The 16,379-nt window shown below is 40.2% G+C and overlaps 1 protein-coding gene across 2 annotated transcripts in view; it reads left to right on the forward strand.

Annotated features, from left to right (window-relative positions):
• The first annotated feature begins 3,426 nt into the window (after positions 1-3,426).
• The window catches only part of SLC25A16 (solute carrier family 25 member 16), a 31,143-nt gene continuing 18,190 nt past the window's right edge, over positions 3,427-16,379 (forward strand). The window contains exons 1-4 of one of the 2 annotated variants that reach the window (XM_019507855.1): positions 3,427-3,591; positions 5,582-5,674; positions 8,075-8,208; positions 10,081-10,144. In XM_019507855.1, coding sequence (XP_019363400.1) covers positions 3,498-3,591; positions 5,582-5,674; positions 8,075-8,208; positions 10,081-10,144 — 385 coding nt within the window. In that variant the 5' untranslated portion in view covers positions 3,427-3,497. Of the gene's footprint in view, positions 3,592-5,581; positions 5,675-8,074; positions 8,209-10,080; positions 10,145-16,379 lie in introns of those variants that run through there. The other variant, XM_019507856.1, reaches the window with a different exon arrangement.

A 16,379-nucleotide genomic window follows, 5' to 3' on the forward strand; every position in this document is an offset into this window, starting at 1 on the left:
AGGGGTTTGATGTCTCCTTAAAGTTGTGACTCCCTGAAATCATTTGATTGATGTAGGGTTTTTTTGCAGTGAAAGAACTGCTTTATTGTTTGTAATGCTTTAAGAATCAAAGAATGTCTCTAAAACATTGCCTTTGCCTATGGAAACATTAACTTTGTAATGAAATGCCCTCACACATAGATGCTTAATGAACAGGCCATAGCAAGAGAAAAGCTACTACCACTTTCTTTCCATCCAGGAGAGATGGAAAAAGGTTGATGCAATATGAAGAGCAGCTGTTTTCCTCACCTGTGCAAGGAGCAAAACTGAAAGCTTCCCTGATGTTCTTACCCTTGCCATCTCCACTTTCATGAATTGGTAGAAGTTGCTGATTGCTGCCTAATACTTGCCACAAGTATTAGACAGCAATCGGCAAGAAAATATGACTGGAAGGAAAAGCAGGGCCTCCCTCCCAAAATTTCAGTCTCTACCTTGATGGGAGACCAGAATTGTTTCTCTTTGTTGCTTCAGATGTTCTGTCCAGTGGGAATCTTGTCTACTCCCTTCAGTCTCTCTTCAAACTGGGAAATGAACCACTGTTCCCCAAAGTATAACCATGTCAGTGACAGGATTTGGAAACAGCAGGTATGGGCCACTGTGACTTAGTAGTTCTCTGAAGTTGATGTCTTGTTCTCCAATTATATTATATTAAAAAATAACTCCATTTGCAGTTGTTATTCTTAGAACAACAAATATGAGAGAGTTTGGCAACTGCGGATCCTTCATGGTATATGCATGATAGATCACCTGGATCTGTCAACACACGTGCCTAGGCAAGAGTACAGAGGAGTAGAGGCTGCCCAAGCCTTCCATTCTTCCTTTAGGGCACTGAGACAGAATCCAAAGGCCAGACTGAGTCCAGAGGTTTGGTGCCTCCATGGCTGTACTTGTATCAGCATTAGGGAATTGAACCTCAGTCTCCTGTGGTATATACAAGGATTCTACCCCTGAGTCACAGGGGGCTCCTAACAAACATAAAGCAATTCATGAAATTATGCATTTGCAGAAGGGCTAGACTAGCAACTGAGAGAGGTGGGAACAGTCCTGTTCATCTGAGGTGTCAACTCACACATCTGTGATGATAATGATTTAAATGTCAACATTGTTCACCATTATATTTGCTATATAAGAAAAGGAAGTGTCAGAGCTGTACAATTTATGACAACAATGGCAATTTTTACACAACAATGTTGTATGGCAATTGACATCTCACTGATGTCACAAAGAGGTGGTATTTGGCAGATAACTTGACAAATTTATTTTCCTCTTGCAAAGAGGAGGAAACAGTCAGAGATGTCTAGCAGAGCCCATGGACATATTTCAGATTTACCAAGAAAGGCAGACTCAAGAAGTCCAGGGGAACCAAACGGAACACAGTCAGACTTCCAATTTTTACACAAACTACTGTTGAGCAGCAGTTAACTTTGTTGATTTTCCTAGCCAGATGCTATTTTGTAGGTGGAGTCCAGAAATATACCACCACCTTCTTCCCAGTCTGATATCTGGCTGGAAACACCATTTTTTTGTGAAGGTATAGACTTCAGGACCTCCTGCATTCCAGACTGGTTATGCTAGAAGAGAGCCCTGAGCTGTCTGTCAGAAGTAAAAGCAGTAGGAGGCTTGAGAAGTAGTGTTTTTCATGACAGGTTGGGAGGGGCAAAAGGACTCCAATACCATACATAAGCACAGGAGAAAGTAACTGAGATTTGATGGAATGGGGCTGTTTATTGGCGGGAGTTTAAGAATGAAGCAGGAGCTATCTGAAATCTTGAAGACAATGGGGGATGTGAACTGAATGAGTAGAAGGTAAGTTTGGAGAAAAGAAAGAAATACATCTGGTACGCCCAATGTATATAATAAGCAACACAAAAGCAAATCAATGAATGTAAAGAGAAGCTGACATGCATTTGAAAGAGAAAATCTTGCTTTACACAAGGTTGGTTCAGCAGCCTGAACACAGACCACTTGCTTGGAGCCTTTGTGTTCTAACCATGACTTTCTCCCTTAGCCTCTCTGAGCCAGGTTCCCAGATAATATCAGCCTACAGCATCTTTACTTACCTTACCTGCTGGAAATTACTTAGAGAACTGTAGAAGAGCAAGGCTGGAAGGTACCTCCAGAGGTCATGCTGCCCAGTGCCTTGCTCAGGGTGGTCAACCCTATGGAAGTCCTCGTATACAAATTCATCTTCATGAAGCAGTGCAAACACAGCAAGTGCAACCTCCGGAGTGCAGGCCATCAGTGGTGATGCATAGAGGGTGCATGTGCACCCCCTGTCAGGCCACACTCTCCACTCGGGCAACACTAGCGGTACTCCTCTGAGAGTGCTGGTTAGGGAGTGTGAATGCTGGATGTAGGCCATGGCCACTTCCAGGAACGCCACGGCCACTCGCTGGTCAGTAAGTTTTGCTGTGGGGGGACCCCTCCCCCTGTCACTGACTGGTTACTGGGGCGGGTGCCTCCCCAACTAAAGCACTACCAGCCCCCCCATGCAGGTCATTAAGTGTCCTGGAACACAGGCTATCAAAACCAACATTTTGAATTAGGCTACATATTGAAACCTGGTGCCAGAGGAAGAGAAGTGGGAGAAGCCAGGGCAAGGACTACGCAAGGGTTAGGCTGAAGGTAAGCCCAGTGCGGTAGCAACAAAGTTTGGTGCCTAAGGCAAAGCCCACAGCAGGAGCCCACTCTCACCCCGCCCACAGATCTGGAGGGGCACATGCCCCACCAGGCTTGCCTGAGAGTGCACACAGCAGCAGGAGCCACCCTTCCCTGTCACTGCACCCCGCAACACGAGCCGCTCGCGCCTCTGTCCCACGCTCCACCTTGGCTGGGCAGCCCCTTTGCTTCGACACCCAGAGCAGCAGCTCCTCTCGCCCCCCTTGCAAGGGCACTGGGTGAGCCGTGACCGCGCGGCAGAGGAAGCGCCCCCGGCCCAGGCTTCCCGCCAGCGGATGCAAGGCGGGCCTCCCGCTCGCTGCCATCACCGCTGTCCAGCGTTTGCCCCGTAAGGCGCCGCCTCGGAACCCTGCCCCGAGGCCTTCAGTGGGGGCCCAGAGCAGCGCGGGCGCCAGCCGCACAGATCAGGCCAGCGGCCGGAGCTAGGGCTCGAAGACCCGCGCGTGACAGCCGAGGCCGCGGGAATAGAGCGAAACGCGTCGAGGAAACCTCACAGCTCTGCCCGGCCCAGCACCGCCTCCCGCTCACATGGCCCCACCCCACCAGCCGCGCAGCCTTAGAGCTGCAGGCCCCGCCCCCGCCGGCAGAGTCGTCGGCTTCTGACGTCACCAGCAGGCGCCGGCCAGTCCTTGCAACTGCGACTGGGGCATGCTGCGGCGCAGCCCGGAAGGTGTCTCGGCGGCTGCGGCCCGGTGACTGCGGGTGGCCGTCCCGCCTCGCCCGGCACCATGCACTGTAGTTGCCGCGGAAGCGTGGAGTGAGCGTCGCTTCCCACCCCCATGGCCACCTCCGCGGCCGCGGCGCCCGGGCCGGGGCTACCCCCGGCCCCCGCGCGTCCGGACTTCTATTGGCTCCGCTCCCTCGTCGCGGGAGGTAAATTTGTACGTGACTTGGCCGCGGCCGAGTGGGGGACCCGGCAGGCCCGCGCACCCCAGGGGGCATCACGCTGCCGAGGATGGAGGGAGCCCTTGTGCCCGGCGGGCCGCGCCCCTCCCTCACTGCCCGCGCTGCCCCCGCCCTCGCGGCCCCCTCCCCGCGTTGGCCGCCCCTGCCCCGAGCGGCCTCGTCCGCGAGGGGGGCGAGGCCGGGCGCCGCCTTTTGCGCTGGGTTGAGCGCTCCTTAGAGCTTTGAAAAGACGCTGAGGCGAATGGCGGTGACTTGTACAGTGAAAAATGCAGGGCAGTGGCCGCACTCGGAGCCTCTCTCTACCGTGCAGTTGGGTGGGTAGGAGAGGCCCCCACACAGCCCTGAAGTTTAGATTAGTTACTTCCCTTGGCAAGCACCGCACTTCTATTACCTAGGGGTGGGGGGCTGGTGCTCAGTCTCCAGCCATGGAGCCTGAGTCAGGAAATTTGGCTTCCATTACCAAATTCCCAAGCCCACCCTGCAGGTCAGAGCCCAGCTGCAACCTCTTCCCCCTTGGGGCCAGGCCACACCTCCTCCCTTTGCATATGGAATCAAGGACAAAGCCATGTCCCCCTGGGGACAAACCACATCCTCTTCCCTTGCCAAGCAGGGTTGGGGCCCAGGCTGTCGCTTGTCTCCCTGCATTTGGTGGGGTGGTGCCTACTACACCTGTCCTGGGTACCAGTTCTGGACCATTGGCTGGATTTAGCCCATAGATGGACAGGGTGCTGCCCATCTGGTCTGTGGGGATAAAAGCTTGAGCATCACTGATTTAGGGGAAGACAACAGGTAATTAAAAAAAAAGTATTCAGAAAGTCCTCCAATGTAGAGGGAGCCTAAAAGAAGATGAGAAGTGGTCTCTGTTCTGTGAGCTGGTTTCTGCAGGCACAAATCTGCAGAGGTTTACCTGCATGTTTGCAGCCTCACATCTCAGTAAGTGTGTTGGAACCAAAGTTTTAACATTTGCTACTAATTAGATTGGTGTGAAGTCTTGGAATCTGTTTAAGTATTGGTACTTTGGATTTTGCAGATCTTTTACACACAAGCTTGAGGGGAGACAAATGTTAGGGGCAGATTTGTTTTTAGTATTGTTTCTTTCCCAACATTTTCCTTTGAAAACTGGATTTTCATAAGGGCGTATGTGAGGAGTAAGCTAAATGTGCTAGTTTTTATGTTAATATACCTTGGAACTCTAATTTAAAGGGTTGTGGCTTGCAGGAGAGTCCCAAGCAAGTAGAATTGTTTTTACTTGTAATACAACTTGTTTGACTGATGTATGTATGTCTGCCTATTTAAATACAATTTGTTTGATTGATGCATGTCTGCCTAATTATGCATGTTTCAGAATAGGTAAAGATTGATACTTCTGCGGCACATTCATGAAAGTCTTGTCTTTTGAAGTTTTATGTTTGCACTCATGGCTTCTGAAAAATAAGAGTTGAGGGAGAGAATCATGATATGGAGAGAAAGTAGACTTCCGCAGAGGTACCAACCACAGTAGTGGTCTTGCAGCTCTACTTGGTATTCATAAAGAGGTATTAAGATGTTAATCTGTACTCATTACCATGTTTTTGGCTGGGTAATGATTAGATAAGAACCAAGTAGTGCTGCTGAAATGGCACTGAAAGAGTGGACATGCGAGAGCTCAGTTGGTATTGCATACCTAAAGAGAGAATAGGGAAAATTTAATTTCTGCTAAAGCAGGTTATTGGGCATTAACAGCTCAGAAAGGTGATCTGTTTAAAAGGGTGTTAAAGTTGATCTTGCTCACTTTCACAGAAACATGCAGAATTTTTAAATATTTTTTTTCCTCGAAAAGAGTTCGTTGCTTTAATTTCTGGGTAGAATTTTTATCCAGTAGAGAAACATAGTATTTCCATATTGATATGAACATCTTTTGCTTCCCCTCCTTTTGTGTGTTTGTTTTGTTTGTTTTTTTTTTGTTGGTTGTGGTAAGGTGTTGCTGGGTGTTGTGCCAAAAGTACCATTGCACCATTGGATCGAGTAAAGATTTTACTGCAAGCTCATAATCACCATTACAAACATCTAGGTAAGATGACTGCTGTACATCTTTAAAAATATGCTAAATTATATTATTTAGGAAGGTAGTTGTATCTGTTTACAAGTAATACTGTTAAGCACATGAAATAGTTTGATAGACAGTTGTATTTGCCTGTACAATTCAGTTGCTTTCTTGCTGTGTTTTAGAGTTAGAAATGACTGCTAAAGTGAGGGAGCTATCTGCAGAATACTTAAGTTTCAGTACTTAAATTTTACAGGTTGTGTTGTGGGGAATAAATGTCAATAATATGTCGGGCCAGGGTTTGATCTGTTCTGACTGAAGTAAGGATTTTCACAGAATCAAGCCTGCCCTTCCTTAAGCCAAAAATATTAGAACTAAAAAGTCTGTGTTACTTCTCTTGTTCCTAACTCCTGTTGCATAGAGCTCGGGACCCATATTTTTCAGGACGTGGTAGGTAAGCACAGAACAGACTGTCATTATAGCTGGGATTATCTATCTAAAAACAGTTGTTATTAAAAGGAAATAAAGTCTCTTATAAACGGGCATATCCTGCAGGCCTTTCCTGTGTGCATATTCCAAGGCAATGATGCTACTTATGCTAGCAGTGAGTCTAGAGTCAGGTACTTGATTTTTTTTCCCCATTAACTGACTCTACTTTGCATTTGTTCCAAGTGACCTGTAATTCAGTACTGCATTAATGGCACCTGATGGTTGAGAGAATAAACCCACAAAAGTCAACATATGCAATGGTATTCCCAGAGCAATAGTAACACTGCCCCCTTGTGTGAATAATATAAAATATTTTGTTGAATAATGGCCTGTTATTGCACAACTTGGAAATAATTTGCAGTTTGATTAAGTTAACATAAAGAGAACTTATACATGTGCAAAATCCCAGTAAAATTCAAGAAAGAGTCTTTAATAAGGGCACATGGGGAGGAGAATGTCTAAGCCATAGAAAGTGTATTCAAATGATTGTGTCTTTTGTTCAATGTACAAAAGAAATGGGGAACATCAGGTATACTTGACTGTAACATCACAGTCACATACATTGCATAGGCAAACATGCGCATAATATAATTGCAGTCAGATATAACACTATGTTTGACTAATTTTTTAACTTCAACGTTTTGTGAACGTGCATCAAATTAAATATTACGTTCTCCTCTATCAAGCATATGTCATTTAATTTCTGTAGTACTAAGAATGACTACATTTGAATTGAATGCACAAAGATGAAAGGGGGAAGCATGAGGGAAAAGTAGATGAGATGTAGATAGAACAAGAACAAAGGTTAGAAAAGCAGTTTTCGTGAACTGGGGAAGGGAGGACAGGGACACTTCCAAACACCAAAAAAATGCTTGTTTTCACAGTGTGTAAAATCACTTCTTGGCTTCTTGTAGGCCAAGATCAAGTGAATTATGCAATTTTCAAATTAAATTATATTTGTTATTTTCACCCCAGAACACTTTTTAAAAGAGAACTTTCTCGTTCCAGTTTGGTTAGTAAACCAGTGATCAAGTTGAAGGATTAGTTTAGGGCAGAAAACCAGGAAAAGAAAACTCAGTTTCATGAGTAAACATTATTTTTATATAAAAATGTTTGTATATACAGATAACAAGAGACTTGCATACACAGAGCTGTGGGAACATATTGCTCTGTTTTTTAAAATTTGTGCATTTGATAGCACTTGTGCATAGTAAGTAAAGTGTTCTGTTACTAAGGACAGTCGATTCCTTACTTGGCCTTGCCCAAATTTCATGTATGATTTTGGCCAGATCCCCATCTATAAATGGGGATAATACTGCTTTCTTCCCACAGCACTCCTTTGTGGTAATGAATGATAGATACTTAAGTACAGTAGTGATGAGTGTCATAAAAAGCCAGTACATCATTTCCTTTTTTTCCTGTGTAGTCAAGTGTTCAATTTCTGCATTTCATGCAGAAATGGGGAGATGAAAAACATTTAAATAAGAAAATGATTGTAAAGCCACAAATACTGGTAAAGGGACCGAGGGGCAGGCGTAGTAAATTTCTCCTTTTAATGAACTAGAATTGAAGTTGACAGTACCTATTAATTTTTTGTGGTATTTTTAGTACATAGTATTTTTGGGGGGGAGGCACTGCATGGAATAGTTTTCCTTCTTCTCTGGTCACATTTTACAAAAACATGGGGCCTCAGTACATTGATCCATTAGGAGTTTCCACTGAGTCTGGGAGGTGAGAATGCTAGTAAATTTAAGGTTAAACTTATTTCCCTTGGATAATATTTGGGTACTCTTAAGTTGTTTTTCTGCCCTTCAAGCTTTAGTGTACATATTGTGGTCTGACCTTAGTTATTTATATATACTGTCTTATTGTTAGTAATCCTAGCTTGAATATTTGTTCATTGTAACTGTTAAATATCTTTCTTTGTATTGCTGACAGGAGTGTTTTCTACATTGCTTGCTGTCCCAAAAAAGGAGGGTTACCTTGGGTTATATAAAGGAAACGGGGCAATGATGATTAGAATCTTTCCATATGGTGCAATTCAGTTTATGGCATTTGACCAATATAAAAAGGTAGTTTTGATTTATATTGTTTTCTTTTCAGCTACAAAGAACACAGTTGCTTAAAATCAAGCAATAGCTAGTCTTGTGTCCTATTAAATAACCCTCTTTTTTTCAGATTAATTTAAAGTATACATTAATCTACCCTATTTAAAAAGGTAAGGGCAACATTGAAAGTGTTTCTGGTACGGTTTAAGGAAAAAATTGCTCACAAAGTTCAGTGTATTGTTTTACCATTAATAAGCAGAGTGTATTTTTGAAACAAATAAACAAAGAACCCACCCCACTTCTGGGGTCTACTGCTAGCCATTTTGTTAGGTATAATTAAAAGGGGATCCTTGGCTTTCAAAAATGTAGAATGTAAATGTAGCACCTCTGCCTCCCTTTTAATATTGGGTTGGAAAGTACTTGAATAAAATTAAAATTTTGAAATTTGAAAGAATTTGTCGTGTTTGGTGGAACCTGGTTTTTGTTTTGCACCATATCTTTATTTTTTGGGTGATAGGGGGAAGGGTCTGAAATGCAGTGTTTCAGGATTCCAGAGCATCCATGAATTGCCTTTTATTGCTATATGTTTAGTCTTCCAGTGATAAATCTTGGAAGTACCTTCTGTATCTTGGCTATTTGTATAAGTACATATTTAAGCATTACTAATACTTTGTCAAAATAATGCTTTTACTGTTTGCATTCAGGAATTATTTCAAAGCTTGGATTTGGCTCCCATTTAGGTCAGTGGAATAAACTGCACTAAAGTCAATGCGAGTTGGATCAGACTTGGAAAAAATGCTGTGAAGACTTCCTTTTTAGCAAATTTTGGAAGAGAGAAATTACACAATTGCAGTTGGGGAGCTAACATTTAAAAGCCTGGTATCTTTTCAAAGAGCAAACTTGAAAAGATACCCAGAGTCACTTCTAGAGTCTTAAATGTAAGCTCCCCTATTGGCATTATGTAATGTGTCTCTCTGTAGTTATGAATAAGAGAATGTCACAAGTCGTCTTAACAACATTTTTACATTGTACTTCCTTATGCAGTAGGTAACATAACGTAAGTGTTTGGGACTCTTAAGACCTAGCGGTTAGGCACTAAATTAGTTTTAAAATCCTAGAATTCCACATGTGATTCAGAACAGGCATCAACAGTGAGTTTTTGTTGTTGTTTTTTTTAAATGTGAGAATTGTCTTACCATAATGCTTCATGCGAGTGATTCATCTAGCTGTCGCTAGATGACAGTAACAGATGCTTCACAGGAAGGTGGAAAAAACTTTTTAGTAGAAAGATACAAAATTTGTCCACACAAGTATCTTCCCAACCCTTATTCATATATATATTTTTTTGCTTTACCCTGGGAACCTGAAGTTTCGTATTCTTTTAATGGGTTTAAATAAACCTAAAAGTTTACTAATAAAACATAGAATTTGTACCATATAAATGTGTAGTTCTTGTCAATCCAGCTAATTGAAGTGCATGTGTATGGTGTGGTATTTCCTTTGTCTAAATTTGTTTATTTCCAGTGGCACTGAATGTCCCCTTCTCAGCAATATAAGAAAAGGGAACTGTTTCTTTGCGTTTCTTGTACATTTGATAAAAACTATACAAAATAACTAGTCAAATTTGTCCCAATATTGTTGATTTGATTTGCATTGACTATTCATACAAAAGTTTTAGCACATTGTCATCTACATTAAGAGCTGGGAAATTGAAAAGTCCTTGAAAGGCACTAACCAGTTAACAGTAATTAGTATTTTGTTTTAATTTTTAACTTTGTAAAGCTGGTCATAATATGCCTTGAAACAATTTAAATATATTTTTAGTAAACTTTGTGCTTTGTTTCCTTTTATGTTTGACTTATTTCTGTTTTGTATTAAAAAATTGCTATTTTCTAGCTAGTAAAGCAGAAACTTGGGATTTCTGGGCATGTGCACCGGTTAATGGCTGGATCCATGGCAGGTATGCTTTTGCTCTTAATTTAAACTATATTCTAAACTAAATTCTTAATATAAATTACATCTTCAAAAGTAAATATTTGTTTAGAGAATTAGAGTGTTCTGAAGATAAATTGTGTTATAAAAATCAAAAAGTGTAGATAGTAACTTAATATGTTTCCTTTAGAGGAAATATGTAAAATCAAAATATAAAAATGTTCATTTAAATGTTTAAAAGTTAAAAATTGTGCAAGTATCAGATAAGCTCTAAAACAATAAGAAATGCTTCAACAAATATTTTTATATTTGTTTAAAGTATTTGTTACGACTCATGCCAGTAAAAGAAAATCATAGTGAATAATAGGATTTTAGCTGTCTGTTCACTTTTCAATAAACAAAGCTCATTTAGTAGCATTAAATATACGTCTAAGTTTTACTTGGTTCGTGTTTTTTATGTTAATTTTTTTCACAACATTGGTTTTTGTATACATTACAAAATGTGGCACAGTTCAGATGGGAAAGGAATTTAAAATATAAAAATAAATATGAGCATATTTTGTGTATTGCTTTCAGTGTGCCTAACATTTGTGTGCAGAAACTATTAATATTCAATAATAAATAATTAATAACTTAATTTGAAAAATGTACTTCTGTATTGCTGTTTGTAAACATTTCAGCAGCAAAACTTATTACATGCATTTACAAGAGAAAAAAACAGTATTGTACAAATACAATATAGAAAGGGTAAGTTACAGTCCAAGTATCAAAGAAGCATATATGTATGTATGAGTGGATTTTGTGAACCTTCTTAAAATCCCTAGATTTGCAAGGCTCATTATAATGTCATCACCAGACTGTGAGCATGCAGTCATATAGACTTAAAAAAATCAGAACAAGTTTTAATTAGTGGTAGAAGAAATAAGTATTGCAATCTTTTGATGTTACACATTTATATTTTCCCTTTGTCAGTCACTTGAAACAAAACTTCTGAGGGAAAAAAAGAACAGAATTTGAAAACAAATCTTCAATTTTCTGTTCAATGAAGAAAGTTCTTTACATAATCTTAAGCCTTATGAAAGGTATTACACACTTTTCATGTAGTGATGACATGGTATTGGGTATTTAGCTTCTTTTTAAAAGAGACTTAGCAATGTTAGGCTGAAATCGTGCAGAAAGCAGAGTAGAGATGTACCTTACAGATCCACTGAATCAGATGCATAGGAAAGCTTATGCATGTGTGATTCAGTTAGTTTGTAAGATGTATGTTTACTCTGCCGCCTTTTAAAAAGTGACGGTAAAGCAAAGACCATTGCCCTCAGCTAAACTAAAAAGAAACCTTGTGTCCAGAAAAGAGTGACAGTGAAAAGAAACAACTCATGAGTCCTTAAACTTAGCAAAGTATGTGTGGACAGATATGTTCAAGAATTTGGCTGGCTTTAAACCTGAGTCAGATTGGGAAACTGCTTTTTCTGGCCCTGTCCACAGAAAGGAACTTTTTTTTTCTTAAGTTTTGTTATTGTTTCAGTGAGGCAGTGTTATTTGTTTCGGAGTAGGATCCTATTGTGCAAGGTGTCATACAAACATAGAACAAGTTTATTCCTCATTTTAACTCTACTTGCTTAAGAATGTCTGGGGTCTTATGTAGAGAAGACTACTGGCTACCACTGACTTAAGCTCTAGGTTGATAAAATTTGTTTTAATAAATTAATTACAGTAATTAAAACAGGAAAATAAATCTTGAGAACTAGAATCAAGACTTCATTACATTAGATATTGTGCAAATATAGGGTAAAAGAATCCCTGAAGAACCAAAAAAAAGCCCTAAATGGACTAGGCTAAGCATGGGCAGGGGGAAGGGATATAATGTACTAACTATGGGTAACGTGATGACTGACAAACATTTTGTTCTAAAAATGTTTCTCTTTAGACTTTTGTTCCTGTTTGGGAGGGAAGGGCCATTAGGGAAGAGACTCATTTTGGCTTGGGGAGCCTAAAGGAGAAAGAACAGAGGTGAGCATGGAGAGCAGTGGAGCATGACTCACTTGAGGTGTATGTAAGGGAAAGAATAGGAGGGAGTTGGTATAAAACAGACCATTAGTTCAGAGGAGAGAGTATTCAGAGAAGGAACCGAGTAGATAATCTTGACAGCATCAGTGTTCAGTACCTCCAGCTGCAGTATCTTGAGTGTGCTACCCTACTTGAGCCTTTAGTTGCTTAACACCCAGGGGTTTCTTCTCTGACAGGCTTGGCTGAGATGGGGGAAGGAACTGTATAGGCTGGGGGAGGAAGGGTTACCCTAGTGGTCCTTTGTTCTGTCATCCCTGCTCTGTGGTGGGCTGTGCTGTTTCTTTGTTCTTGCTAGGCTAAGGTTTGGGGGGAGGACGCGCTAACCTTATGTATGCCATGTTCCCAACATTACAGACATCAGTAGAAATGAATCAGTGTTAACAATGTTAGGAAACTTTTGAATATCTTCCTTAAATTATATAAGGTCAAAGGCATCTCCCCACTGAGGAGAAAAGTGGTAAGGATGGTGGGGGGGTAGTGGAATGAGAACAAAGGGACACCCTATTGTAATGCATATATTCAAGGAGGCCAGGTTAAAGTTACTTTGGAAACTTTAACTCTGAATTTCCTGACTCCTGTGTGATTCAAATTTTAGTAGTAACTGTTAATTAACAGGTAACTGCCTTAACTTCCTTTTAAGGAAAATTAAATAGGGGAGAAGATAGAAAAAAATGGATATTAGAACTGTTTGGGGGAAAAAAAAAGAATACATTTACACAATACTCAATAGGAGGTATTTTTTTTAAAACTAAGCCTTTGAATTTTCCCAGTGTAGAATACTTGAATTGAAATACAGAAACATATTCTGAAATACAGAAACAATTCTCCCTAACAGTTAATTCCTGCTGTAAAAAAAAAGTTTTAATTTTTTTTAGAATAATTCAAGAGAATCTGAGAACTTTTTTTTTATCCAGAAGTAAATTTTTACATAAAATAATTGTAAAAAAAGGGCTTGGAAGAAAAATGCCATCTTTGTTTTAAGTAGAGTTATCCCTAACATTTTTTTTATAAAGATGAATGAATACTGCAAAAGCAGTTGGCTGGTTCCTTCAGTTGCAATCTGAACTAGCTTCATTAAATTACGGTTCTGGAAACCCTAGAAAGCTGTAACCTTCTTGGCCTATGGAAATTCTTTGACTTGTCTGGTAGGTCTGCTTAGATTTCAACTGTTTCTTCGTATGTACAGCTGTTGCACTAACAAAAACGTCCCTTACGCTGTATTCATTGTGTTGCTTTTCATATTTTTATTTATAAACAAATTGGGCGTGAACCTCCTGACTCGTTTCCTTGCAAGTTTACACCTTGTGCTATGTATGTATTTCAGATTTTTTGTGAAGTCCTGTGTCTAGTGGATCTTTTTTTTTTTTTTTTTGACTGGGTGATTATGTGATAGGATGATATAGAACTAATTTTTAAAAGTAATGTAGGTATATTGTTCATTTTTTGTTCCTTCGATTACAAATGTAGTCTGGCAATCAATCCACAGGGTGAGGGGGAGTGCTGGGGCCCAGTCCAGGCACCATCTTGACTACCTGAACTGAGAAAAAAGGACCACAGGCTGGCTGTATCTCTTACAGAGCTGGCAGGCCTCCCTTAGGTGGGGGACACTCAAGGATGCCCTTCAGTATTTCTCTGTAGCATTAACTGTTGGTGATAATGAAGGGGCTTCTTTATTTCACTGTTGTGGTTCTTTTGAATTGAATGTTGTGCTTGTTGGGAGAAAGGGGAGTATTTGTGGGTTTGGGGGGGGGGGGCAGTTCCACAGATGGGTATGGAATTAGGAGAGACAATTGAGATGGGGAAAATGGGGCTTCCCTGAGTGAGTGGCATGGGAGTGGGTGAGTATGAGGGGAGGGGAATAAGAAAAGGTTTTCTAAACCTAGAAATAAGTGGAAGCTGGGAAGTATGGTTGGGATGAGCCAGAGGGTTTGCTCTCCTGGGTCATGGGCAAGGAAGTGGTTTGGGGGGGAAGCTGGAGTTTTACATTTCTGGGATGCTGGTTGGGGAATCGTTTATTGTAAGTTGCCCTGAGTCATCTTTGGGAGAGCAGCATATAAATATAAGAATAAATAATGTATACATTTTGAAAGCACACCTTCAATCTTTCTTTCCTTTGGAAATATGCTCCCCCTCCCTTCCTGTTATCAGCATCTGAGAAGAAAGAGGGTCAAGAAGTTTGGAGTAGTAAGTAAAAGGAAGAGAGCTGGATGTGATTGCTTGTGTAACTGATCTTGCTAACCGCTCCTGAGCCCCAACTTTAAACTTTATTGTAATCTCTGTTATGCTTTATTATGGCTTCTTATTCTTCATGAGAAAGTAGTTCCTTCCAGCAAAGAGAGAATCAATTTGTCCTTCTATTTCAGATAAAAGCTAAGCGCAGACTCTTTCTGTCTTTTAGGGTTGACGATATTGGTGTTCTTGTTACTTTCAGTCCCGTCATGTCACACTAAGCTTGGGAGGAATGCTGGTCTGGCTGTAGTTAATTTTAAATCGCTATGTTCATCCTTCCATCACGGGATCAACTCTAAAGTTTTATAGTGTGGGCTGAGCTTCAGCAACTCTTAATATTTGGAAGTATGGGTGAATTTAACCCCTTGCATTTATGTGGACTCATCCAAATCCATATTTTTAAAAATTTTTAAATATGTTAAAGGAGGAGATTCTAAGATCATCTGAATTTTGTAGCCCTTGAAAGACCCTGGATAATGCTATGGCATGTTGGCACTAATTGTACTTTTTGCACAGTATTTTGTTATAACTGAATCCTTATTTAGAAAACAGTTTTTACTTGCTCGTGTCAAATGAGTGACTGAATTCAGTCTGACCTGACTAAAGGAATTCAGTGCGTCTAAGCTACTGTTAATCTTGTTTTCAGCGTTCAGAGAGAGACTTCAAATGTGTTACAGCTGAATGATTTAAGTTGCTGTCCTCATTCTTCTCCAAAATAAATGAGGACATTTAGGAAGAGCTGTCTTGATTAGACTGAGAATACCCTAGGTATATGCAGGCCTTCAGTATAGTCTTATTTTTTCCATTCCAGTACGGCTATGTTCTGATTCTGTCAGATCTTAAAAACTTCAGTATGATGCCAAGCCTGCTCTGTGTTTGGTCCAAGTAATATCTGATCTTAAAAACTGCAGTATAATGATGACAAGCCTGCTCTTTTTAGTTCGTCTGCTCTGTGTTCTGGACAATAGCGTAGGATGGAAGAGAAGAGGACATATATACCAATTGTAATTAGGTTTGGCTTTTATCTTTCTCTTATTCTGCTATGTTTTTCCCCCTTAAATTGCTTTTTTTTTCCCTGATGATGTCCTAAAAGCTACTTTATTTGGGGTGGAAGAGGAGTATGATGATTAAATTTCACACCCTGATCTTAACTGGATCTTTTTTGATTCCTGGATTATGGTTGTAAAACAAGGGAATGAAAACCCAATAGTTTGTGAGTGACTCTTACCTTTCCCTCAGTGTTTTGTCAATAATTCATGGATTAGTGGCAGGGAAGAGTTAACTGTTCAGAACACTAATTATTTTAATCGCTTTTGTTTGTGATCTGACCCCAAAGCTTCAAATGTTTAGCATCTAAATCAAAGTTACTAATTACAACAGCTTATAATTATATAGATCTTCAGATTTCTGTATTCCAGTTAAGCATCTTGTTGCATGGTCTAAACAGAAAAATGCAGGTAGGATATTGATAATCCATATGGAGATTTATAACCAAAGTGAGAGAGCAGTAACTATAAGGTGTACAAACACTGCAGTAGTAACTCTTGACCAAGTTCTGCAATTCTTAATTATGTACGTAGTACAACTCATGCTGCCCTGATTTCATAAGGAGCTGTATATAATTAAGGGCTGCAGAAATGAGCCAAGTAAACAAAATGTGAAGGTTTAGTTATCAAGTTAATAGTATGTAGCAAGTTGATATAAAAATAATAGTCAATGCTAACTTCAATGCAAATATTAAACTTTAAGCATTAATTTAGATTATTTTCAGTGTTCCCCATTATATTTATAGGTGTATACCCAAATTATACACTAACAGATATATTTTTTTTTAACATAACATTTTGGAGGTTAAATTTATTAAGAGAAGATGCAAAGATTTCTGTTAGTTTTTAAATATGGTAGGATTAGACCCCTGTGATCTTGATCCTTTAAGCCTTTACATACTTGAATAGCTTCATGCG

This window comes from Gavialis gangeticus, unplaced genomic scaffold (assembly GCF_001723915.1).
Source record: "Gavialis gangeticus isolate Ggan-Ray unplaced genomic scaffold, GavGan_comp1, whole genome shotgun sequence".
Classification (NCBI taxonomy): Eukaryota; Metazoa; Chordata; order Crocodylia; family Gavialidae; genus Gavialis; species Gavialis gangeticus.